The sequence below is a fragment of the Eretmochelys imbricata genome, chromosome 8 (genome assembly GCF_965152235.1).
Source record: "Eretmochelys imbricata isolate rEreImb1 chromosome 8, rEreImb1.hap1, whole genome shotgun sequence".
Taxonomy (NCBI): Eukaryota; Metazoa; Chordata; order Testudines; family Cheloniidae; genus Eretmochelys; species Eretmochelys imbricata.
In genome coordinates, this window is record NC_135579.1 from 71,173,755 (window position 1) to 71,201,283 (window position 27,529).

Below are 27,529 nucleotides of genomic sequence, written 5' to 3' on the forward strand. Positions count from 1 at the left end.
CCCCCCCAGTGAGTAAAATATTATGTATTTTTCATTACTTACACATCAGGGTAAAGGGAAGTAAAGTAGACTTTAAATGTGGTGTGGTAAATGTGTAAGACAATGTATTAAGACAGGTATTTCTAAAAGTTAATTTAAAGTGTTACTATTTTTTTCTTTGTTCCTAGCCTCACACTTACTTTAACAAGCTGTTCCTAGGGCGTTTTCCCTTCTGATTAAAATACTGGTTGACTCCACCCCTCTGCTGAAGTATGATACAACTTGTCAGAAAGCAGGAAGTGTGGCTAGAGCACTCTGCACGATTTGATAAGGTAAGCATGATGTTAAGATTCTCTTGGTAGCCAAAATGCTTTGAAAACCGTGTACTAAAATACTAGTTTTAAGAGTGTTTGTGGTACTAGGTGAAGTGACTGCTTTATCCTGAGCAAGGTGTATGTAGCAAGTAAAGAACAGGTGTCCTACAGTCTGGTTCAAGAGTGTCTGTTGTGATAATGTAGGTCGGGCATAAGGTTAATGATTGCTTTCCTGTGATTAGAAAGTAATAATTGTAAATGGAATTTTAAAAAAAGTATGTTGATGGGGGAGAAACTCAGTTTTCTGTATTCCCTGTACTATACAGAAATGTAGGTATGAACAGCAAAATTCAGTTATTATAATTTGGTATATGCAGAGAATATAACTTTTATTTTAAGCTTTATATATAATTTTTTTCTGGAAGTCCAGAAGCTTTTGAATGAACACAAATTAACTATTTTAATGCCATACACTTCCAGGATTGTTTTTATATTATACTAAAGCCTAAATTTCTTAGGACAACCTGTGCAAAGAGAAAGCTATGTTTCTAACAGTTATAAAGCAAATGAAAATGCTTTGCATTTAGTGTTTTATAATAATAATGCTTATACAATGCCTTTCACGGAAGACTTTGAAGAGATCTAATTATTTAGTAAGCATGTTCATTGCTGCAAGTTTGAGATATTAACAGAGATACTGTTAAACTAAATTTCTTTATCTAGAAACAATTTTGACTTTTAAAAAAATACATTTGCCTCTTCATGTTTTACAATTGTATCTTTGTATTTTTTTAAAAGAAAACTCTCTTCTCTATTCCTGCGAGGGGGAAAAAAAACTATCCAATGGTCCTGATCTTATCATTCAACCTGCATAAGTGAACCCTATTAATTGGATGAAGGATTGGAGCCAAAGGTGGGAAAGCTGACTCCACTCTTGCACATATTCTAAACATGTGAGTAACTTTAAGCATGTGCATAAATGTTAGCTGGAAGCCCCAATCTTGCACAGTGTTATTAAGTGACCAAAGTAAACTGGATAAGTAAAAGAGAAAACTTTCTTCTCTACTCTTCCACTTTTATACTTGTTCAGTGGAATATGCTGAAAGAAGTGTGGTTTATATTTGTTTTTTAAGTTGCTATTATCCCTTTCTTTTTTTTTTTTTTTTTTAAAAAAAGAATTGCACCTGGCACAAAACAAGCGTGTATTATAACCAGAAATTATTGTATAAAATGACAGAGCAAAAATGCATTTTCAGGAAAAGTTGTCAGAGAAGCTTCCTGATTTGTACCAGAAAAACATGTGTGCTTAAAAAAAAAAAAAAAATGGCCCTGATCCTGTACGAGCACAGCAGTGAGCCAATGTGCAACAAGTTGCAAGATTAGCTCCTTGTTCACCTGTATACAATTTCTTGTTCTACATACATGTATGTGTGAAATGTTTGTGGGTTGAACTTGGGAGTCTACTTTAAAAATGACAGTGTCAGGCTTCTTTATTTTAAAGCAAATGCACTTTTGTGTGGCTTTTATATCTCTAAGGGTATGTCTACGCTTACCGTGGATTGATGCTGTGGTGATCGATCCACCGGGAGTTGATTTAGCGGATCTAGTGAAGACCCGCTAAATTGACCACAGATCGCTCTCCTGTTGATTCCACTGGAATGAGAAGCATAAGGTAAGTCGACAGGAGAGTTTCTCCTATCGACCCAGCGCGGTGAAGACACCGCGATAAGTTGACGTAAGCTATGTCGACTCCAGCTACATTATTCACGTAGCTGGAGTTGCATAACTTAAGTTGACTTAATCTCGTAGCGTAGACCTGCCCTAAGAAGACACATTTAATCTTCCATGTATGCAGCTTTAATGTTAACTGAAATAGAAAACACTGTAACATGTCCCACGCTACAAACAGCAAATGAGACCCAATTTTTCCTTTGCTCAGACTTGAATTGGTCTGTGATTATTCCTGCTCTTGCACTGAACTGTATATTTTTGTCTTTTGCGAGTTAACAAAGAATGTGTACAGAATACAGAGAGCTCCCAATTTAAAAAGGGATACTATGCTGCTCAGGATGACAGGACTAAAATACAACCTTCTTCCTCTATTCTAAAAGAAATTTTTGAAATGCAACTTTTTCTTTCACCCGGATGGTGAAATATCTATTAGACTTCTTAATAGCTCAGTCTTAAAGTCCCAACTTCTAAATGACTTACTAGTACAGGGTGCTGAGTTTATTGCTAAACTGAATATGCAAACAGAGCTGTCCTGCTCTCTGTGACTACTCTGTTCTTTAGAGGTGGCAGGGGATCAGAAGTGACCACAACCCTCTTTTTTGTATTGCTCAGGGAAGTGGAGCTCAGACAGCAGGGCTCTCTGTCCCCTGTTGCCCTGTGAGAATAGTGAAAACATGGCATAGTGTGATATGCACAGGTATCACTCGCACAGAAGTGCATACAGAATCTGAACAGTGGCTCACCTAGTTTCTAATTCAGATGCTCCGTCTCCCTCTTCTGAAGAAATCCCTCAGGGATGGAGTGTGGGAACCTAGACTGTTCCATTTGGGGAAAGGGTGAGCTCTGCTATCAACCCAGTGGAACCAGCTGTTGTTTTCCCACCCCCAAAAACCTCATGGAGCTCGGGGGACCTGCTGGATGCCAGGGCCTTCGGTATAGAGGCCCAGTGATTATGCACTGGCACTGTTTCCTCTCTGAATCCCTGGCAGTATGGCTTGAGTGAGGCCAAGCTCCTAGAGCTTCCTTGGCAGTTGCCTCAGGGCCCCCCTTTAGGAACATTGCCCACGTGTAGAGGGTTTAGCATGGGAGATAGCACAGGCTGAGGCTTCGCTGCTTTTTCTGCAAATTCTCCACGGGTCCAGCTGATGTTTTCCCTTTAACTGGAGATTGTTGATCTTTGAGAGAACCCCCCCCCCCATGATGTCCTGGGAGGTGGGATGATGCTGGTGCTACAGAGGCACCTGACTACCTAGTGTGGACCTCTCATCTGGGGGGGGGCAGGTTTGTGTGCACACACATGTCAGGTGGGAAAAGGAATGATTAGGTCGTGGGATTCTAATCTTCATACAGCTTTTAGTCCTCTAGAAAAATGAGTGTGAGGATTGTGCAACTTTTTAGCCCATTAATGTTGAATATTGTCCCTCTAAAAATGCAATATGATAGTTGGGTGTGGCAGGATGGAAAGGGAAAGTTGGCACAGCTGGGCACATTCAGGAGGAATCCATTTTCAATTTTAAAAACAGACATTTATGGGGTTTGTTTTTACAACTTTTGATCTGCACAAAATCCAAAGCTAATAATTCTATACTATACATTGTCTTAACAATAGCTGAAGTCAAATCCAGCATCTTTCAGTCCTCACTGTCCCACATCTACTAAGGGCCTGATCCAAAGGTCATTGTAGTCCATGAAAGTACAACCTCTTATTTTCCAATCTGTCCCTCCAAAGAACTTAGCCAGTGCTAGATACTTGAATACTTCAAACGGGGATAAACCTTTGAGTTGGCAGGTCCTGTTATGAACAATCTGGCTTCTCGATCATAACAGCTTTTGTGGAGAGACCCTCCTGTCTCTCTTCTGAGGTCAAAACGACCTCTGTAAACTCCATCAGTTAGTGGTCTTGCTCTGGTCTATTGCATATCTAAATAAGCACAGCTGTTTTCCCTTAGTTTGGATAAGCTGGGGAGGGAGGGACTTCAGGAGTGTCTCTTGCAGGTACTCAGAAGACCTGACTGGAAATCCAGATCCTGTTTAAAACCAAAATATCTGTTCCTCACTTCTGAAATCACTAGCTTCCTGGGAACAATATTTGGGTTTTTAGGCAATCCCTGCTGGCCTGCCAACATGTTTACCCTATTTGCATGGGTTGTCCCCAGTGCAGGAGTCAGGGCAGGGTGCCTCCAGGGCAGAAGTCTCCTGCTTGAGCCCTGAGTAGCTTGCCTATCCTGTGAGAGACTTCTTAAAATGGAAGACATTGGGTAACAATGGCTCGGGGAATAGATTGAAGATTCCAATTCAACTCCAGCTCAGGCCAGTACTGATTACAAGTTACCTATCAGCTGTTGGCTGTTTAGGTGACCTCTGTAAAACTTGTTTTACAGTCATGGCCCTGTTGCAACTAAATACTAGCACCAGAGCTGGCATTAACTGTTAATCAGGTTAGTCTGATCATGGAGAAGCTAAGGATGAAATGGATGTGGAAACTAAACTATATATTCATTTCCAGAGAGTCAGTCTCTCCTGAATTAGGATTGGTAGCAGAGACTGGAAGCAGACTCTGTCAAATATCATGATCTACTGAACATTGCATAATTAGAGGGCTGTAGGACTCTGTGGAAAGTTCCAGATTCAGTACTTTTTATAGCTCAGTGTTTGAAGCATTGCTGTATGACACTTCTGCAAGTGGGGGTTTATTCAGATCAGTATATTTTGAAGCTAGGGAATTGCCAATTCTCTGTAATGAGAGAGCATAAAAGGAGTAGTGTATTGCATAGAAATGAGTTACAAAGTACATAATGAACACACAAAAGCCCCCCTCTAACTGGCAAGTTCTAAAGCATTTCCCAAGTCACCGCTGTAAAACAAAGGTATAAATCCTGTAACAGTTTGATAATCTACTGTGCTAGAATACATAGTTATAATATGATTAACTGTAACTAACAATCTGCTGACATTAAGGTCTGCCAGCTCTCACACCATATAGGACAACCATGTCATAAGGTCATTTTAAAAAAAATACTTCTGGACTGTAAAAAAGCTAGGGTAAAACAGCTTGACTTGCTTTTCGTGATTTACTGCAGTTTGGTTAACTTGTGAACAAAACCTTAAACTCCATGAAGTTTTTCCATTTCAAATTGTATACAGATGGCTCTAAAGTAATATTCTCTAGCGTTTATATTAAGTTATCCCATACTACAAGAACTGCTGTCTTCTAATGGGTGTGTTCCTGTTATAAGGTCACTATGGATCTTCACGTATGGCACCAGTGTAGCTAACTGAGTTCTGCTTCACATTGGGTATAAAACCAGTCATCTGTGGGTAGCCTTCAGTTTTATTTGTAGTGCGGCTTAACTTTTTCCAGTTATGATTTAGTGGAATTTTTCTAGAGTCTTGGATTTAATGTGACCTTCTGATTGAGCTTTCCTTAGATCAGCTGACAAAAATCAATTCACTGCTTTTGAGCTGGAAATACGGTAATTTAATAAGCCATACCTTTGGAGGAGAAAAAAATCTAACAATCTTATTTTTCATTATTGTAAGACATTTATAGCTGCGATCATTTCCAAATTATTCAATACAGGTTGGGGGAAGGAGGCGTGTTTAAAAGTTTTTTGAAAGTCCTCTTCCCTTTCATGGTGAATTACAAATGTAAACAACAAATGTGGTATTCAAACAGAATAACTCCAATGTGATCTATGTGCATTTTTACCTCAGAAGAGCCTGATCAAAAAATGGGGTGCACGTGAAGTCTGATGTTTCTAGTGTGTTTTCAGAGCACCATGATTAGGAACTTTTTTTTTTTCTAATTTTCCTCCTTAACTTGTTGTTTCAATGCTGCCCTGGGAAAATATATCTCTTAAGCTCTACACTATATTGTTTATACACTTATTGCAACTTTAATAGCTTTTGGACAGACTATAACATTTGAATTTGTTTACCTATTAGGCAAGTGTAGCAATAATCTTAATGTGTTGGTTAAGAGTTTTATTTTTCTTATCTTCTGTGATGGTTGCTCATTTTTAGCAAATAACATGAATGACTTCATGTTTTGGAAATTGCCTATGATGATAAAGCAAATCTATGCTACCGACTGGAGAACTGTAATTATCAGAAAAAGTAGCCCTGTAATTTTATGGAGGGAAGGGTAGCTATTCTAGATTCCATTAAGGTGTTATATGAGAAAGGGATCGGAGAGTTTGGCTGACCCTGGACTGACTCTTCTGAACCTTCCAAGGAGAACAGCTGTATTGAGTGAATACAAATGTTCTGTAATTTTACTAATGATTGACATAGATTTACCAGGTTTATCTTCTTACCACTCTTGATTTCAACACATTATTTGAATTATTGAGATCTTATGCTACTTTCATCATTGTTTATGGTGACTTTTCTGAAGCAATTATTACTGGTTCAGTAAGTTAATTAGCTAATTCCCTTTAAAACTCTGAATATCACACCATCCTGACCTACTGATAATCTATATATTCAATTTTCCAAGCAATTCAATTTTTCCTTCATGGCTTTTAGTTAATGTGTGGTTGATGGTGTCATATTCACAAGGCTGTGAAGTGTTCTGTCTCAGTTATTACTGTTATGGACTTCAGGGCAAACAAGACACAAGTCTTAAAATGTACCTATACTGAGGCTTTATTGTAAGTCAGCTCCTTGACATTTTCTCCTGGTCTAGTTTTTCTCTTTCCTTAAGGAAGGGTAAGATATGCAATAGATTGGAGGTGAGAATGATCTTTGGTGCTACGCTTTAATTCCCAAACTTCAAGGTGTTTAGGTCTGGGGCTTTACCACTATGTGGAATGGTATCTGGCATGACATTCTGCTTTGGATTGGGTTTCAAACACTGAACTCCTTTCAGAGAATTTGGGCAATTTTGAATCTGAGGTACAGTATTTTGTTGGATTCACCTCTTACAAAAATTGGCTTCTGTTCAGTGCCAAATTCCTCTTCTCTCTGACATTCCACAGAAAGTGAATCTCCAAAAGACTTAAAATACTGCTGTGTATATACATGTAGTAGAAGGAACTGCATTTCAAGAATAACTTCCTGTTACTGGGAGAAGAACCCTGAGAAAAATGTTATGCTGTAAAAGAATCTTCACTCAAAGAAAGTAAGGGACTTTCTTAGGAAACTCAGCTGCGCTTTTTTTTTTTAAGGAGGAATAAATTTTAGTAGTAAAGTTGGGATATGGAGCAGAAACTCACTTATCCCTGTATAAATGTGTCCCTACCCCATCTCCCATTTTAAATGACTGTTCAGCATGACCATTATTTCACATCTCCCTCTTCTCTCCCCTGTGCAAAGCCATTTTTATCTTTATGGAAAAAAGTAGCATTGTTACCAATTCAGTTTGCAGAAGAATAACCTTGGCTTCTCTTTAAAAAAAAAAAAATCTGTACGACATCATCTACTATTTAAACTGGAACCCTAAACATTGTTTTGTTATCGCCTTATCACATACACGTCTTATCTCTTGGTAACTGTCAACATGTTGAAGCTGGCTGGGGACATGGAGTATTTTCCACTGAATGCATCCGATGAAGTGAGCTGTAGCTCATGAAAGCTTATGCTCACATAAATTGGTTAGTCTCTAAGGTGCCACAAGTACTCCTTTTCTTTTTGCGAATACAGACTAACACAGCTGCTACTCTGAAACATGTTGAAGCTTATTCTACCTTCTGTTACTAAGAGTTCATGACAGGGAGGGAGAAGTTGCAGTGACTTGAGCCAGCATACTGTGATCTCAACAAGGACTATGCAAGCTTTCTTTATACCAAAAATCAAATGCAACTCAGTTCTTACAAACTATATCCTCTATGTGCTCCTCTGCCCCTCCAGCACAGAACTCTGGTGGTGACTGAGAATTGTGACGGATTTTTGAGATGTGCTTGAATGGGGACTAGGAGGAGCTCACCAAATTCATTCTAATTTGTCATCTGCAATAAGCTTGGAAACCAGCTCTCTAGAAGTAATCGATGACACAGTGAGTTTGTATACTAGCCTGTCTTGTGTCTCAGTGTTCTTAAGAAAAACAATAGTTTTGTTTTTAGGGGTGGTGATGGTTGTTCTAGTAGTCCCTGAAGTATAATCATTCTGAAGACCTGGATTTTTCTCAAATTTAGAGCTGTTTGCTGACTTTATGTAGAAGCACAAATCCTGCATTGTTCTGTACAATTGCATCCAGCACTCTGGGAAAAGAGCTAATATTACATGCTTCTAGAGCAGTGGTTCTCAAACTGTGGGTCAGGACCCCAAAGTGGGTCGTGACCCTGTTTTAATGGGGTCGCCAGGGCTGGTGTTAAACTTGCTAGAGCTGAGCGGTGAAACCCAAGCCCCACCACCTGGGAGCTGATGCCCTTGGGCTTTGACCCGGGTGGCAGGACTCAGGCTTTGGTTTCAGCCCTGGGCTTCGTCTTTGCCCCAACCCTGGCTCAGCCTTCAGTCCCCACTCCTGGGCTCATGTAATAACTTTTGTTGTCAGAAGGAGGTCACAGTGCAATGAAGTTTGAGAATCCCTGTTCTAGAGTGAATAAATGGTTACTCTGACCTTGTAGCCTTTCTGGTTTCTCTTTTTTATCACAGGGCAGGGCTCAGCTCATCTGAGAAATGGTGCTGTGCCTCTGTTATCTTTACATCCATATGTGCTTAGGAAGCTTCCAAACTCATTTTTTCTGATCTATTTGTGTAAAATAGAGTACTTTCCCAGAAAGAAGATCTTTGGACCTCAGATTAGTATATTTCTGACTTGGGTATGTCTCTCCTACACAGTTGAATAGGGGAACTCTACTCTCTCTGGTAATCTGCTTTCAACCTTGAGATGCCTCAGTGAGGGTGAAGAGTCTTTCTTACCATTTTGTTTGACCATAGTAGAAACAAGTTATTTTCATCATATGGTAAAGGTGCACCAGGTACATGTCAAAACCCCAGATACCATTTAATGAGTATACCCTGAAATAATGCTGCCACTCAGAGCATCTGTCTTGGAACAATATTGTGCATAATATCAAATGGCTATCTTATACCTGTAAGTACAGAACGTATTGTGTATACAAATATTGTTCATATAACAGTACCATAATGCAAGAAAACACGAGGATGAGGCAAAATCAGTATAAAATGTATTCTTATTTTGAACAATTTCCTCATATATATATATATATATTGAAAACTTTATTTACAATGTTCTTCTTAACATGCAGAATAGCAACCCCATCCCCATAAAAGATCTGACTGTACATAAAAGTAACATTAAAAACCCAGACCTACCTTTCTGCCATACTCCCCATTGTGGCAGAACAAATTAAAGTTTCTTTCTTTTAAACCTCTGGTGTCAGATTTACATTGCCCTCCGTCATGATCTTCAGTCCTAATAGATCAGGTTCTTTGCATCAATATTTGTTTCTCATGATGAAAGGAGAAAAAAAGTCCAGGACTACTCTGTTCAAATCCAAAAAGGTGATTCCATGGGGGAGTGCTTTGGGAAAACCTGTTTGTAGCTAATGGAAATACAGGTTTTTTCCCACAAACTAATAAACAAATATTTTTCTAGTGCATAAGATCAGAGTTTAGTTCTAGCCAGTAACTTTGTACTTTGAAACAGTAGCTTTATTACTGTGACAACATTCTAAAAATCGTTTGTTTCATCTGACTTTAAAGAAATGTTTTTCACTACTTGGCCATTGTAATCACTGGGGAAGATCTTGTCACTGGGGAATCTTTAGTCATATAAAAAGGAATAAATATATGACTAGTTCCATCTGTACTGCTTGATTTGGACTACTTTGTCATTCTGATTAATAAACGTCTGGACTTGTGATAGGCTTTTGTTGTTCCTTAATGCTATGATCCTTTGCATTTGGACGGATAGCTCAGTGGTTTGAGCATTGGCCTGCTAAACCAAGGGTTGTGAATTAAATCCTTGAGGGGGGGCCATTTAGGGATCTGGGGCAAAAATTGGGGGTTGGTCCTGCTTTGAACAGGGGATTGGACTAGATGACCTCCTAAGGTCCCTTCCAACCCTGATATTCTATGATTTTGAAGCTGCATATGTCCCGTGTAACTGGTGGGCTTCATCTGACTGGACTGGTCAGATGAAGAAGGGTGTAATGCCATGTAGGGAGGGTTTTGAGTCAGGTCCCTGCTTCGGGCTGACTTATCTTTTCTAGGACTGACTGAAGAATGCAACTGAAGATTGTAGCATGGGCTGAGCACGAGACTGGGAAGCAGGAACTCCTGAGTTCTACTCCCAGGACAAAGATTCTTTGCAGTCTTGATCATGTCAGATAATCTCTCTCCCTCTGTTTCTCCATCTGTAAAACAGGGGTGATATTTACATATGTGAGAATGTTAGTGTTTTGTGAAGCATTTTGAAAATGTAAAAGGAAAGTGAGGAGTGTCTTTTATACTGTGTAATAAGGGCCAAGTATCCTCACTTCAAGTATCTGAGCATAGAAGAAGCAAAGGGTGAGCCCACACATGTTTGGGGGCTATTGCTCATGGTCCTATCTTCTCCTCACTGTTGAGAGGACCCATAAATATCAGCAGAAAGGCAGAAAAAACTCTTCTGAAAGGGCTATTTTAAAAGGAGAAAATAAACTTACACCTTGCTTTAAATGGTAGCCTGTCCACAACACAAATCTGGCCAGAGAGGACAAACAGTACCACATGGCTGGGTGATCCTCCACAACCACAGGAGTTCTTGAACAAATAATCATTCATGCTAAAATTTGTTAAATGCTCGGTGTCTATAAACAATCTCATGAATGCCTGGCAATTGTCTGGATACTCCAGTTTGCTATGATTCTTGAACCTGGTGCCCTCGCTTGTGAAGATGTTTGCAAACATCTTTTTTTTTTTTTTTTTTTTTAAATTTAATCATTAGTCTTCCTACTCTGTAAACAGCATAGCATTTACAGTGTTGGTTAATAATGTGTGACTTTAACTTATTCAGATGGAGCCTCCTGGACTGGCTTTCACTCTTTGGATATTTGCCTTTCTTTCTGTTCCTGCGGCTGGTTATCCAAATGGAAAAGTAAAAGAGGCCTGCAGTAGTATGATGCCTTGCCATGGACATTCTCCACAGCCATTGCCTAAGCACACTATATCAGTGAATGAGACTGAATTTAGACCAGGGGACCATATAAAAGGTATTGTGTCCAGCATTGCAGCTGTGGTAAAGTACGGTGGTCAGAGAGTGCTTTGTCTTGCCTCACACTCCTCTTCTGTAGATTCCTTGTGGTTACCTGGTTTAAGGAACCATAGACAGCCCCATCCTGAGAAAGTTGAAATGTCCTGATGATGCTTATGAACGTTCATCCAAGTCAGTGCAGTTAACCTCTAAAATAGCGTTAAACAGTGGTCATTGCTAAGGCACAGGGTTCGGGGGGCAGGGGAAGCATATTTGTTCACTTCCACCTTTACAGATTACATTGGAAACATCTTAACATCTTACCTTTTTTCCCCTCCTTATTTTAGTTAATTTATCTGGTCCCGTTTTTGAAGGATTTTTCATACAAGCCCGGAATGCGGAGAACTTGGCTGGCCCTGCAGTTGGCTCTTTTATGCTAGCTGAAGAGAGGATTTCTCAGCTCCTGACATGTGGACTTATAAAGGTATGGTATGTGTTTCAAATGGGGACTAAGATGTATTGGTGTAGCTACACCAATAGCTAAAATCCCCAGTGTAGACATGCCCTAAGCTTCTTAGCCCTTCTCATTCTGTTTAGGCAGCAGCTCAACACAGTTGGGCAGTGACTTGCAGATGGAGGTGTGGCTCTCTTCAGTTAGCTCTGGCCAGAGCCTCTAGCTTCCACTAATGTGCAACGGTTAGCGCCAACTGGCTCTGCACACAGCAAGTAGACTATACCTCTTAGTGTGTCAGTATTAAGTAGAACACACAGCATTGCAGACATTGGTCATTTTCACAGCCCAGTTGTAACAGATTCCCTTTCATAGGACCCCACTGGAAGGTGGGGTGGGTCTGGGCTTGTTCAGGACCGAGTTGAACTGCATCTCTGGTGCACCATTGTGTTGCCTTGTAAAATAACTATAGGAGTGCTGCTGTATGTACATAGTTTGTCATATATACTCCTATGTGCAGGTTCTCTCTGATTCTGGATATATCTGTTTCAGAATTCTGCTGTCAGTCACACTAGTAAATCAAAAAAGAAACATGTAGAGGCTTATTGGGTTGCTCCCACAGATGCACCAGAACATGTACAATTTCTGTAAGTAAACACAACATTGGAGCTACTTTATTAGAAATGCAAACTAGATGAATATATAGTGTTATCTCTGTCATAAATATTGACTAGCACCCAGGAAATGTCTCCGGAGGAAACCTCCCTCTTCTGCCCACACCAACTCCTGCTCAAGAACTGGCTCTGCCGCTTATGGAAAATCATCAAAATTCTCTCCTCTTTTGGAAGTGGGGGAAGTTACAAGGCATGTTACCAGCTGACACTGGCCTACTACTTAGGATTTTTCCTGTCTCTTGGCAAGGGGTGATTTACAAATGTAGTGATGGAAATATTTTTGTGATGTGTGAATTTTAGTTTAATTCCTAAGCAAAACTGCACACGTGTGCTACCGTTATATGGCTTTACAGTTTGGACCCAGGATGTATGGTATGAACAGTGACACTCATGTTTTTGAAATAGAAATTAAATGCCACCCTTCTGTGATGCTGCAAGTTATGCAGCAGGCAGTTGGGAAGTGACTGCCTTGAATCCGTTTCTGAAGCTTGATCTGCTATGTGGTAGGTCCTTTTAGCTGGAGGGTTTCACTCTTTTCCACCCCCCACCACCTCCCCAAAAAAAACCAACAATCACCAACCCACCCCATCAGGTACCTGTGTAGATGCCAAGTTTGGAGAGATTAATTGTATGACATAATATGACACGTGTGTTTGGTTTTGGCCCAGCTAAATAAAGGAGTTTCTCCCTCCTTTTTCGTAAAGCATTATTTAGTCATTCATTTAGTACTTACACACCCCTCACAGCACTGAATATTTGTATGGTTTTCTCCCCTCCCCTCAGAGCTACAGTTGTAGAGAAATATGAAATCTTTTGGGTGAAGATTCCTGGTCCCATCATTTCCCAGCCTAATGCACCACCATTGACGACACCTACAAGTATTACACCAGAGACTCTACCAACTTCACAGCCAGTTTACCATCTAACAAAATCAGTGGGTATCACTTCTCTATTATGAGCTAAATTCTGCAACCTTTATTCTGTTCTTATGCCTGGTTTCAACAGGAGTTTTTTCCTAAGTAGGGCTGCGGTTACGGTTTTCTTTGCCACTGTGTTGGCAGAAGGTGGAAGATAGGAAATAACCTATCAGATTATTGTTTGCAGTGTTGTTGTAGCCAGGTTAGTCCCAGGACATTAGAGAGACAAGGTTGGTGAGGTAATATTTTTTATTGGACCAACTTCTCTCTTTTTGTCTCAACTTGTCTTTCTTGCCAACAGAAGTTGGTCCAATAAAAGATATTACCTCACCCATCATGTGTGTCTCAGATTATTAACTATTGAAGTGTTGAGAGAAAAGGAGTGGGGGAAGGAAACTCAGTTCAAGCACTGTTTTAGTAAGAAGGTGAAAAGACAAATACCTAAGCTCCTCTGGGGAGTGATGTCATGCTTTATGTATAAAGAGCCATGCTGACCTGTGGTTCTGTATAAATAAAACTCGGGTTTAAAAAAATGAGGGTGTGGGTTGGCAGGAACACAGTAGATTATTTCTATACATTAGTGGGTAGGCTTAATTTATAACTGCTTGTTCACATGGATTTATCTTCGTATGGACTTCCATTACTGGTTCTTGAAGTGCTAATTAAAGTTGCAACATTAGTTGGGCAATAGTATTCTCATTTAACATGACCAGGTTTAGCAATATGACATCTTTTTCCACTTACTGCTATATTGAATATGCTTGTTCTGAATTTGTTGTATTTAAAGTACTCTCAAAGTTCAGTGCTATGTATCGGGCTTCTGTACAACTTATCTTTTCTTGGTGGGTTTTTAACTAACTATTCAGGAAAAAATAGACACTTTTTCTCCCCTAGTATGTGCTATTTTGAGTTGGTAAGAGTCCACAGTAGCATCTTTCTAATCTTTCTAACTTAAGCACTATGGGGTTGTTAATGACTTAGAATAGTCTAGGAAAAGTGAGACACCAGGAAGTCTGAAAAAGTATATAGAAACATTTTACTTTAATAAAATAAGTTATAATTAACTTAACAGAAGAAATGTCCTTGGATAGGAGAGGATTGTATTACATTTCCAAATTATAGCCTTGTTACTATTATGATGTCAAACTCTTTCATTTGAACTGATTGGTGAATTCAAAGCTCACAATTTAATAACTACCATGACAGTGAATTCTAATCCTGGTTAGTAATTATTGGCTGGGTGGGGTGGGGGAGAAGAAGAGGGGTTTCTTTATGCATTTTCTGTGTAAATCTTCACTTCTACATTAGTTGGGACTACAGTAATTGTAGTTGTACGTGGGGTGGGGTGGAGAATGACCAGCTTCTTTTGTTAACTTAATTTTCTACTTGTCTGTCCAGTTTAATGCCTCCGGCTGTGGAAGTACAAAGTTCTGCATAAGGAATCCTCCAAAATGTGATCCTGGGGCTGCCTATTGTTTCTTTCTGTCCTTCAAACAAAATAACCACTCAGTGCTCATTGAAATGAGTGGTCCTAGTGAAGGATATATAGCCTTTGCATTATCTCATGACCAGTGGATGGTGAGTATCCTTTTTACAGTATTTCCTATACCATCCAAGTAGCACAACAAAATACATAAATAATTTATTCTTAGTCAAGAAATTGAGGATGAAGACTGGTGTAGCCCCACCATTCTCAGCTGCACGTCCGTCAGATTTTCTAAATTAAATAGACCTGAGCCTGAGTAGTAGTCAGATGAGAACCCTTCAAGAGAAACCTGAAATGCTGCTGGAAAAGGTAATAGTGGAACTTCCCCAACTAATAATTACTCCAGTGTGGTGCTCGAGAGCATTGCTGGATGAAGGTAGCCTCTTACAAGTGTGGATAGAAAAATGTAGTCCCCGACTTAACACTTGCATTAAAGATCCTCTGGCACTCTCTGAAAGAATAAGGAGAACTTGCCTTTGATCAAATTCCAGACAGTTACGTTGTAGCATAACTAAATTCCTGGGTAGTTGCAGTTAGATGCGATATTCTCCACTGCCTGTCCTAAAAGGAATCTGCTGTATGTTCACTGTGGTTTCTGTCCAAAATAAGTATGCAGTTCGGGGGTGGACGCATTCATTCCTGAAAGCCCCTTGGAGATTCTTATGGCTGAAGAGAGTTACAATGTGAAAGAGTATTCTGCACTAATCAGTATATCTAACTTCCTTACTGAACAGAGTAACATTCTTAAAGCATTTCTACATGTCTGTTGTCACAGGAAAAAGTAGTTCTTCACTCTACAAATATAGGAAGAAATAATGTTCTCTTCTTTGTTGACCTCAACAGCTAATTCCAGTTTTAATCACAGAATTTGATAATGTAAATTGATTTACTTAGCTTAAATAATCACAGGTATTTAAGGTTTCAGAGTAGCAGCCGTGTTAGTCTGTATTCACAAAAAGAAAAGGAGTACTTGTGGCACCTTAGAGACTAACCAATTTATTTGAGCATAAGCTTTCGTGAGCTACAGCTCACTTCATCAGATTCATTCAGTGGAAAATACAGTGGGGAGATTTATATACACAGAGAACATGAAACAATGGGTGTTACCATACACAGTGTAAGGAGAGTGATCACTTAAGATGAGCTATTACCAGCAGGAGAGCGGGGGGAGGTATTTAAGAGGCTCTGGCAATGTGGATGGGGATACTTTGTAGAAAAAGCCTGGAGTAATTTTATTTATAAATAAGTTATTCATTTGAGTTAAAATCCCACCCCTTTTTGGCACTGATGTTCAAAAAGTCTAGATAAAAACACTTTTAGCATCCCAAAAACACTGTGTCGATGGGCTGTTGGACACCATGATCAAACCATTTTACCGACTATCCTGGTGCTGCCTGCATAAATACTTCAAAAAGTACATGTACCACTGACCCCCGGTGGTAAGCCTTTATAATTTCAGGCACTATAGCTTGCTGTGTTGGAGTAAACTTTTTAAATTTTAACATTATCTTCTTCAACTTGACAATGCAAAGATTGGTATTGGCATATGGTGTGCAATTAAATAACTTTTAATACCTTGTAGATTTCTAGCTCATGTCATCCAAAAAAGTAGTAGTTCCATTTGATTTTGTAAGTTCAAACTTTCAACTTTTACAATACTTCAGGCCAGACTCTCTGTTTAGTTGCTCCATTGTAAACTTGCTGTAATGGCAATGGAGTTACTCCGAGTATAGCACAGGTGGAAAGGAGAGCTTGGAATAAACCATTCATCTGCATATGGCTTTGTCTATAACTTCTATCTAAATTGGGGGAAAATGCTTTTATTTTCAGGGTGACGATGATGCTTATCTGTGTATTAATGAAGATCACCGTATTAATGTAAACACGGCCTATCTTAGTGGGCGAACTCCTCCTGTGTTGGACTCAGAGGTATGGTATGTGACCGTTAAGTCACTTTGCACACAGCTGGGTCCTAAATTTGTCTTTTTTTAACCCAGTAGCTCTGAATGGAGCTAATAAGGCAGTAGCTCTATAACCAGCCATCTTATGAGCAAGACCCCAAGATTTTTCCCTCTCTGGCCTTACTGACCCACCTCACATAGAAGGTGCTTATTTCTGATGCATAAGATATGTCAAGACCCAGATCTGTTGCTGGCTTCTTTATGACTTCTATTTGAACAACTTGTGGGGTAGTTTCCTTGTGGTCTGAGGAACTTGTCCTTTTTTGCCCCGTCTATGATAGGGAAACTTTCTAAAAATCGCCTACTGTTGCTAATGCTGATGGAGCTCCACAGGGCAAGTGATCTTTGAGAGCCCTGCAGTAACTCTACAAGAGGTTAACTGAGAGTAAAAATGATAGCGGGGAGTGACTTCCCCAAGGTCATGCTGAGGTGGCAGACAAATGGGTAATACGATGCAAATTTCCTGATTCTGTTATTCAGGGAAGCACTCTGTCTTTGCCTTATGCTCTCTGTGTGTGACCTTGAGCAAGTAATTTAACCTAACAGTGCTCCTGTGCAGCTATTGTCTTTTAAAAATAGTTTTCTGTAAATGCACCGTGTAAGACTCAATTTTGTTAGTCACCATTTTGAAGACCGAGCCCTAAAATGTAACGTGTGAAAGCATGTGCCTGCAGCTGTTGCCTAGAAACCTACCACACCAGCAGAACTCTCAGATTTTTGCTGGCATCATGGACTATGCTGATGCAGCTAACTCTCTCTTTTTATGATGTAGGCTGTTAGGAGACAGTGAACATTGGCTCATTATCCAACATTGGTCAAGCAGAGCTTGGCCAAAATCACTGGCCTTGAGGAAGGAGCACAGTAAATTTGTGTGGGGTCTTTCAAACTTGAAATGAGTATTAAATGTTAATTGTATGTTTCATAGAATGGCCTTGAAGATATCTCATGGAGAGTGGCTGATGGTCTTGTTCAGTGCTCTTTCAGAAGAAACCTTCGTCTTCCTGCTTATAAAGGGAGGTTTAATCTAGATGCTAATTATTACATCTTTCTGGCAGATGGGGGGGCAAGTGAAGGTAAGTCTGATTTGAAGATATGGTTAAATATTCACATTTCTCAAACATGCTAAACAAGGACTATCCCCTGTAAGGTATATTAAAAATAAACATGAGAAGTAATCTGACTTCTGTCTCAAGTTTCACATGTAACCAGTGAAAATGACCTTTAATGTGATGAGTTCTGGCTTATCTCTGGAATTGTAACAAAAATCTGGTTTGTTTTTAATATAAATGTGTTCCATAACCATCTGGTGCTTGGAGTAGTATTCTTGAGAGAGAATCGTATACAATTTTTAATAGGGATTAAACTAAAAGGAGTATGGAAACTAAATAGCATTGTATACAAGATAATCTTCAAACCCCTATAGATCTAATAGAATGCTATCTCTTTTTTTTTTTTTTAAGGTAGATTATACATATTTATAATTTTTTGAAAAACTCTTATAGTGGGACGGGCGGAGCTGAATCCAAAAGATTCCAGTCAGAATCTGCAGAGGTGAAATTTACAAACACAATCACCATCCCCCTACAACACATGATGCTCACTGAATTGTAAACAAAGGATGGGAGGGGAAGGGGTACAAGCACAGCGACTTTAATTAATGATCTATAAACTACTCTGTATCTTTGCATAGGAGGTCTAATTCACAAACATCATCGTCAGCCTCTGATCACCAATGGAATGTACAATGTCACAGACTCTCCAAAAGATGTAGGGGGATCCCGCTCTCCACTTCTTCTTAAACTCCATGGCAAGTTACAGTTCTAACTTCAAATACTAGATTTGCCGAGTGCTGAAGAGGCTACTATTGATTGCAGAAAGAAGGATGAAAATTTTGTAAAGTAGCTATTTCCTGTGGTGTGTCAGTCCACTGGGGTATCTGCTTCTCCTGATATAAGAGCTGGTTTGGAAAACTAGGGGGGAAAAGTAGGAACACTTTTTTTTTTTTTTGCTTAAGTTTAAAAAACCTGACAAACTGTAACTTGGCTTTGCAGGATTCTACTCATCCAGAGAGAGGAACTTGTTTTACTCATTTGTTAAGCATACTACTAGCTCTCTTGTTTCTAAAGGAATTTTGTTTTCTTATTTTTATGACTTGGCAGTCTAAATTTAGAATTGTATTTCTATTTTGAAGTTCCCTTTTTCCAATACAATGTAAAATAAATGCATGTACCACGAGTAAGGCTACATTTTAGTCACAGGTATTTTTAGTAAAACTCATGGACAGGTCACAGGCAGTAAACAAAAACTTATGGCCCGTGACCTGTCCATGACCTTTACTATATACCCTTAATTAAAACTTTGGGCTGGAAGGTCGTAGGTGCTGCCGGGGGGATGTGCAGAAATGGTCCAGGACCTCTGCTGGTGCGGCTCATGGCCTGGGACCCCTGCTGTGGGGGGAGGGTTGGCAGAGCTGGCAGGCTCCCTAGCTGGCTCCAACCGGCATGTCCCCACAGCTGCTAGGGGGAGGGGCAGCCAGGGGAGCTCCATGCACTTCTCCTGCTGGGAACGGCAGCTAATGGGAGCTGCAGGGACAGCATCTGTGGGTGCGAGTAGCACATGGAGCCCTCTGGCTCCTCCACCTAGGAGCTGCAGGGACATGCCAGTGGGAGCCAGGGAGCCCCCCCCAGGTAAGCTCCACCCTGCATCCCACACACTCAAACTGCTGCTGGCCCAGGGGCTGCCCAACTCAGGCAGCCCTTGAGCCAGCACCGGCCACTGCAGAAGTCATGGAGGTCATGGAAAGTCCCAGAATCCATGAGTTCCGTGACCTCTGACAGTCACGCAGACTTAATCATGAGACACTCATTGGGTGGTGGTTTGGAGCCTGAGCCAAAGCCCATTGAAGTTAATGGGATTCTTTCCATTCGCATTAATTGGCTTTGAACCAGGTCCTTAAAGAGCTGAATGAAAATTCTACCTTCTGTCAAAGAAAGAAGACCTGTTTTGAATTAACTTTAAACTTTTGCTACTAAAATCTAACTCAAAAATTCACTGTGTTAGGTGCTCACCAGAAAACCTGTGGTCAGCAGATAACGCATGGGCTGCTCATTACTGCCTCTGTTTTGACCTGTGCTATTGCACAGTGAACCGGCTCATGGAGGCAGCAATAGACTGCCCTCTGGTTTGGAAGTGAAATCTATATCTTTGTGCATGTGCCTTCTCTGACCTGGCCCAGATCTCTCTACAGTGCTATCCATACAGATTAGTCCTATTATTGGCTGATCTCAGCTCAAAAAAATAGAGATATAACATAGCTAGAGTACACCAATGTGCCTATGCACCTCTTTGTGTGAGGCATTTTTGAACCAAGTACCAGCAGGATTTGACCCTCTACTCTTTTATGTTCTTCTAATGCTACATTTTGAAGCTTATCCTCTGCAATATTTGGTCAATTTTATTCATATCCAGTGTTATAACCAAATTTTCACATGTGACTATTTTTCTCCTTCAGCTTCATTAATGTTTGTTGCATGGATGACTACAGTTAGTATTGGTGTTATTGTTGCCAGATTCTTCAAACCAGTTTGGCCTCATTCGTTGTTTGGAAAGGAGATTTGGTTCCAGGTGGGCAAAAAACTATACATAAAAGTTTAGTATGTATTAGTCTTATTACAAATAGGATAAAACACGAGAGACTGTCATGCTCCTTAAACTAAATCTTCTTTTATTTCTTGACCTGGGGTGCCACAGGCCATAACTTTCATTTGGATTTGTGAAGTACAATGAGCTCAGTTAGGTACTGTCTCATATTTACAATGGACTTTGCCTTTACTAGTAATCTCTGCTTGCCTGCCAATGTAATGCAAACTCTAACAGTTTCATCTAATAAAACTCCAAAATACACTGCCATTAAACCTATTTAAATGTTCATAGGTACATCGTATGCTGATGCTGACCACAGTGCTTCTTACGAGCATCGCTTTTGTTCTTCCTTTTATATACAGAGGAGGCTGGAGTAAAGTGAGTAAAAATTTTGTGCTGCCTCTGAGATTTTAAGTCTGTGTATTGGTTCCAGGATAAATGTCATTTGAAGTATGAACAGTAGATTTGGGTTTTTTTAAATTTCAATGTCCTAGGTAGTTATTTAATTCCAAAGAAATTACGATGAAAGCGCTTACTTCATTGCTGTGCTTGAGTGATCTCCTGATGACAAACAAGTATAAGTCAGGCATTTATCTTTCTGGTTTTCCCCCTGTGTGTGAAAGCCCTTGTTTAGAATTATTCTACCTGCTTTGAGCCCACTTTTTTTCTAGTTTCACCACAGAAACTAAAGATGAAAAAGATCTATTAGGTCCTGAGTCAATCTGCTGCTTCTTCCCCTCCCCTCATCCAGCTAATACAGAACTCTTCTGTGTGGTTTAATTTTCTAGTGCTTTATCTGGCCTAATTTTAAATGATGGAATGCAAAGCACTTCTCTTAAGAAAAGTGTTCTATGTGTGATGATAGTACTTGATATCAAGTTCACCCCAACACTCAGTCTGAATCTTCCTAACGCTCAGTGTGAATCTTCCTTTTCCTAATTATGTCCTTTGCTCTTAGCTTTGTCCCCATGGTCCACTACTTCTTTTTTTCTCAAGCTGCCTAGTACACTATAAATAACCATTCAGTTTTAAATTTAATTTAAAAACATACACTGGGAGAAAAAGTGCTTCTACTCATAGCCAAGACTTGGAGCAAAAAGCATGTGAGGTGGGAACACTAGTAGCTGAGGAGAGGGCCTTGGAATGTACCTGAAAGAAACTGTATTAAAATAAGGCTTTGCAATTGTGTACAGTTGTTCCTGACCTGTTCTTTGGTCTGAATAATGCTTGCATTGTTTAGCATGAATGTCACAGTATTAATAAAAAGAAATCCTTTGTTCAGTGGGCAGGCTTTCACCCGTATCTTGGCTGTACCGTGATGGCTCTGGCAATCTTTCAACCTCTGATAGCTGGTTTCAGACCACCTCCTCATGCACCAAGGTACTCTGATATTTACACTCCTTAAAATGTCATAATGTACTTCTCCAAGAGGTTACACTGATAGTATACAAAACAAGTTTTAAACATGTTTCATACAGATACCTTGAAAAATATGAAGTTTGTAACATGGCATATTTAAGGATCTTTTTCCATCCTTTGGAAGATTTCAGGTTGGCAACTAAATTACTTGATATAACACTGATTATTTCTTCACCTTGTAGAAGGCAAGTATTTAACTGGGTTCACTGGAGTGCTGGCACAACAGCTAGAATACTAGCTGGTGAGTAATTGTAATCCTGTCTAGGCATATCTAGTGTACCTCATTGTTTATAGCCCATTTGTAATTTGCTTAGGCATCTTGAGATGTTGGTATTGCAGAAATGGAGTGGTGGTTGAACTCTAGTTACACAAACATGGATCTTAATGTAGATGACCACTTCAATCTCGTTAATCACCAAAGTGGTCTTAAAATAAGGGTTTTGTCTGTGTGGGCTATACAAACCAGACATAATCCTGTACAATAGCAAGGGTAAGCAACAACCAGACAAATCTGTACAATTTGTGTATTCAAAGCTCCTCTCCTTTCCCTAAGTCTCCACCTATCCATATGGAGTACTGGGACCCCTATTGTGCCTTTCGTCTTTGGGGACTCTGGTGGCCCATCTCCTTCAGGGCCTAAGTGGGCACAAGGCACCTCTCTCCTCATCTTGTAGTTTTGGGGGAAACCATTTGTTTTGGGTTTTTTTGGTTTGTTTTTTAAATTATGTATAATCACCAGAGTTTCCAAATCGGTTGGGGTCCTCCATTTATTTGGAGGAATTTGTGTATCACACATGGTGGCTGTGTATCACATCATTGTCCTTCTAAACCTCTTTTTAGATTAGTATGTTTACAATCTATATGGTAAATTAGCTCCGGACCATAGCTAATTTATGATCCTATGATGTTATTTCATAGGATCAATGTATAACAAGGATCATGGTTATCCTGAGCCATACAGTTAGAGATAGCTGGATGTGGTTTTTCACTCTTAAGCCTCCAGAAGTATATTTAACTCTTGATAACCTTTCACCCACTAAGCCATAAGCTTGTGTCGCTTTGTCTTGGGGACAGTACTTCTCAATGTTTTGTTTTCACATCTTTAAACTATGACTTTGTTTTAACAACAGTGGTGACTATGTTCCTGGGAATGGACCTACCAGCACTCAACCTTCCAGACCCATGGGACACATATACAATGATTGGATTTGTAGCTTGGCACGTCGGTATTGATATTCTCCTGGAGATACATAGCTACTGTCTCATTCGCAAAGGTACAAACCAAACAATATGGCTAGTGTCACTCAGATAGTGGCCAGGTAGTGCAAAATAGGACTTCCCAGGTGAAATGCAAAAACTTGAATAATTTATCTCACTCAGTTAGGAAGCTTAAACCAGCCACTAATGTTGTGTTTGCAAATATCAGCTCGTTTAGGTGATTTTTGGATATGTGAAATAGATGCATGGATGACTACTTGTTTTCAAGAGTGGTCACCAAATTTACATACAATAGGTGAATTGTTTTGACACTTTTTTTTTTTTTTTTTTGGTTAGAATTTCCTGGCTATAAATGCTGGTGCATTTTTCAGTTGGACTGCGTGTCATGAAATCCCAAAACTTAGAGGATCTCACAATTCTCTAAAACTTACTCCAAAAATCATCTGTTTGTGTTGCTAGCTCAACACTGGCTATTGTGATATTATGGGGAAAGTCAAGCTTAGTGTGGGAGTGAACTCAATCCTTTGAATCTGGATAGGAAAGCAGGTACTGTCGCTTGGGATCCTCTGCGATAAACCATTACTGTAACTAGCTGTAGCTGCCTACCTAGGAACAGACTGGTCAACAGCAGGGGACCTTAAGCACAAATGCTATTTGAGCAAAAATGAGTAACTCATTAGCTGCTAAATACCAGGGCCACTGGCCCTATTGAAGTCTATGGGAGTTTTGAAGTTAATTTCAGTAAGGCCCAGGATTTCATACCAAATTCTTATCTTCACTTTGGTCAGTATCTCACCAGGAGTCAAGATTATATACACAAGTAAATAAACCACTGCATAGTTGCCGAGAAGGATGGAGAGCAGTTGTTACAGTCGGGGTGAAAGTAATATTAAATACTTACCGGTACAGGACCTTGGGTAGAAGGGGTGGGGCTAGGGGGTCAGCCTCCCCCAGCCAGCCCATCCATGCTACCTGGCCCGCGCTGCCTGGGCTCTGGCAGAGGTTTAAAAGGGCCCGGGGCTCTGGCCCTTTTAAATCACTGGCCCTGGGGCAGCTTCCCCTCTTGCCCGCCTCGCCGCCCCCGCAGTCGGCAGCCCTGCCGGTAGCGACATTAAAGCGCTGCCATGGTCGCGCTTTAACATCGGCTGCGTATAGGCTGGTACTGGCTTCTTATCGGTACATGGTACCCTCCTACTTTCACCCCTGGTTACAGTAGACAAGAAGGGTGATAGTTACTAATAAAATAGAATGCAGAGAAATGACCAATTTAGCTACTATGTGGAGAAGTGGGAGGAGTTAGATGCTGCCTATACATGAGGGGAGAAGAATTGCGTGACTCTGGTTTCTGTCTTGAATAACCAGAGGAAAGCAGCATCAAATGGCTCAAAATGAGGGCGGGGAAGAACTGAGGATTTTTGGAGGAAAGAAGAGTTAAATTCCAGCTGACCATGAGAAATCCAGGAGCTGATGTAGAAATCCTAACCGAATTGTCCTCTTTAGCAATGGCTCTCAAACTTTCCAGACGAGTGACCCCTTTCAGGAGTCTGTCTTGTGTACCCCAAGTTTCACCTCACTTAACTACTTGCTTACAAAATCAGACCTAAAAATGCAAGTGTCACAGAAAATTGTATACTTTCTCATTTTTACCATATAATTATAAAATCTACTGGAATATAAAATATTGTACTTACATTTCAGCATATAGTACATAGAGACTGACTTGTTTATACTGATCTATGAAATTTTAGTTTATATTGATTTCGTAGTGCTTTATATATAGTCTCTTGTAAACCCTAGGCAAATGTCTAGATGAGTTGCTGTATTCCCTGAAGACCTCTGCCTATCCCTGGTTGAGAACCACTGCTCTTTAGCATTTAAAAGACAAAACACCTGAGAGTGTCCTCTATGCTTCTGGCAAGCTCTTCCAAATTTTCATTAACCTTCTATCCTTATTTCTACTTAACTGTGAACACTGAAGTGTAGGCCATGAGATGATGCATTGCTTGAGGCTTTTTCAGTGGTGTTTCTGAACTGGCTGTAGAGAGACCTGTTCATCAGTCTTAATACCATGCCCTCCATTGACTAAATCAACCATTAGCCAGAAAGAAGTGTGTGTATGAAACACTGCATCTCTTCTTATCAAGTACAGGGCTAACCACCTGTTTGTTTTGGTTTTGCAGTTGAAGTGATTGATGAAGATAGAATACAAATTCTGCAGTCGCTTACATCGGCAGAGGCAGAGGCAAGTTGCTACCTTGGAAAGTATTTCACGGTGTGTGCTTTTCTTTACAACACTGTAATTGTAAAATGTGTATTTTCTCTTGTAGGGTCATACATTTAAAGAGATTGTGTTAACCATCTACATCTGTGGAAATACAGCATTCCTTATTACCTTCCTGGCAGCAATCCACCAACTATGAATTTCTGGCAAGGACATTAGATGTTGAACATTTGCAGTGAAATCAAGAGTGAAGCACCACTCAAGGAATTATTACAGATTCCAGTGTTGCTGCAATACCTTCCTGAAGTTACACTTGAAGAATAATTTGTGTGTGTGTGTGAGAAGACTTCATCAGTCTGTGCTCTCATGATCATCAACAGAGAGAATGTATGTTTAGATTCTAAAGACAGTTTGGGCAGGACTGCAACATCAATCTTTGATATTTTTTTTTTATGGGAGTCTTTCCCTGAGTAAGGACTGCAATAACTCTCTTAATCCAGTAATTTAACTTTTTGTTTTGAAGTGTGTAGGCTGAGTGGGTATGATGATAACTACTGGTTGATAGGGGTGGAAATCACTGTTTTGATTTTTTGTCGTCATTCTCTTAACCTACACATATGTTATTTGGAATACTGAATAGACCAGTCCTAAATCTGCTTGTCACATAGTTCAGTTTACCATATTGCTTAATGAATAATGTACTGCCTAATGGTTCTTATTTAAAGTATGTGATGTTAGTATTGTGCACTCCAAAAATCTCAGCATGATTGTCACAAACACAAGTTGATTCATCAAGGACTACATTGGCATATTTCTCTGCAGTTAAATGCAAAAACTACTTTCTGCTCTAAGAGCAGTTCCATATAACACACACAGTGGGCTGAGCTTCAGTCCTGTAACTTTGTCATTGCTTGCATCAGTCACAAGATTTAAAAAAAAAAAAATTCTTTTGAATATAAAGAGAAGACACACTGCAAAACTCATTATGGGAAACTTTTAGCAAAACTGTGCCACAGTGTCTCTAGATAGTCACAGTGTCTTCTGGCCACTTAAGTCTAAATATCTGCTCCATCACTTTGTGATTAAATATGGTACTGTTAGATAGAAACAAAGAGTTTCCTTGACCTCTTGGTTAACCTGATAGAAGTTGCTTTCCCACAGCTCTTTTTTTTGAAATTAGCATGTCTATCCAACATAATGACCTTTTGCTTCATGTGCATGGGAATACTAGAGAGACCGGGGGGAGGGGGGAAAATGTGCCTCTCCCCAATTTGAGCAGTAAGGGATTCCCATAAGCAATATTGGCTAGATAAAAACAACTCTCTCTCCACTTGTTTTAAATTGTTTGTTTTGTGGGTTTCTCTAGGGGTGGCAGTAGCTCTGCTTCTAGAACGCTTTGACTATGTAGTTGCCAGTGTTTTACTAGTGATCGCTGCAATAATACCCCCTGCGAACCCTGAACGGCTTACTTTCAAAGCACAAAGATTTAGGTATGTTATAACAGAATATTTTGCCAACCAGGGAATACCTGACTAGCTGTGAGAGGTGAGATTGGGGATGAAGAAAGGTATATGAATCCAGACCTGTCCACCCTCCGCTCTCTTAACAAGCATGACGTAGCTGTGGAATTTGTCACAGACGGGAATTAAGTGGTGGCTATATATTGTCTCCTGTATAACCTATCTGTACTCCCTCCATCTGGTACCCACTAATGTAGTTAGTTAAAGGAACAACTCAGTGGAGGGCTACAGGCTCAGGCTGTTGGTTCAAGCTTATTTTCTTCTTGGCTCCTCCAGAGCTATCAGCCGCACAAGCATGTGTTTCAGCCCCAACCTGCTGATTGGTAACCTCATGGGTAGCAATGGTGGTCTTCAAGTGGGTGTAGGAATGGGAAAGAAGAACCACCAGCAGCAGAAAGGAAGGAGTGGGGCAACCCAAAAAAACCCCACCAAGCGGGAAAAAAATAAGTACTTACCAAAAACCCTAGGTGTGGATACAGAAGGAAAGAAATAGCAGGAACTATACTGGGATGTGAGTATGGGACTAAATTGCAATGGAATATGGGGATTTCCAGTCTCGGGAGCTTGGGAACCGCTGCTACCCTACTGTCATATGACCAGATCAGTTCTAAAGTCGCTAGGGACTCTGCATATAAATGTATTTCTTTACAGAAGAAAAACCTGTCAAACCAGATGTTTCACTGGGTTTTTATTCTTGTTTAATTATCAGTGTTGAGTTCTTTTGTATGGCTTTTACACTGATAGCTGTATGTGCTGTGTACTCTGATACCTCAAACATTGTCTATTCTGTCATGGAAACGTGAACACATTCTTGATTTTTTTTTTTTAAACATTAATATAAGTACTTTGAAATTAAA

General features: G+C 40.0%; 1 protein-coding gene across 5 annotated transcripts; it reads left to right on the forward strand.

Annotated features, from left to right (window-relative positions):
- Nucleotides 1–186: 186 nt before the first annotated feature.
- FRRS1 (ferric chelate reductase 1) lies at nucleotides 187–27,529 on the forward strand. 5 transcript variants are annotated; one of them, XM_077824815.1, is made up of 18 exons: nucleotides 351–493; nucleotides 1,092–1,246; nucleotides 1,830–1,965; nucleotides 10,987–11,182; nucleotides 11,511–11,647; nucleotides 12,167–12,261; nucleotides 13,072–13,222; nucleotides 14,604–14,783; nucleotides 16,522–16,620; nucleotides 17,578–17,725; nucleotides 18,343–18,459; nucleotides 20,164–20,276; nucleotides 20,586–20,672; nucleotides 21,577–21,674; nucleotides 21,896–21,954; nucleotides 22,844–22,987; nucleotides 25,112–25,173; nucleotides 25,259–27,529. In XM_077824815.1, the coding sequence occupies exons 4-18, from the start codon at nucleotides 10,987–10,989 to the stop codon at nucleotides 25,349–25,351; spliced, it is 1,779 nt and encodes a 592-aa protein (XP_077680941.1). In that variant the 5' UTR covers nucleotides 351–493; nucleotides 1,092–1,246; nucleotides 1,830–1,965; the 3' UTR covers nucleotides 25,352–27,529. The 5 variants fall into 5 exon arrangements, with proteins under 5 accessions (XP_077680939.1, XP_077680941.1, XP_077680940.1 ...); XM_077824814.1 differs by lacking the exon at nucleotides 1,830–1,965 and adding an exon at nucleotides 7,875–8,019; XM_077824813.1 differs by lacking the exons at nucleotides 351–493; nucleotides 1,830–1,965 and adding an exon at nucleotides 187–311.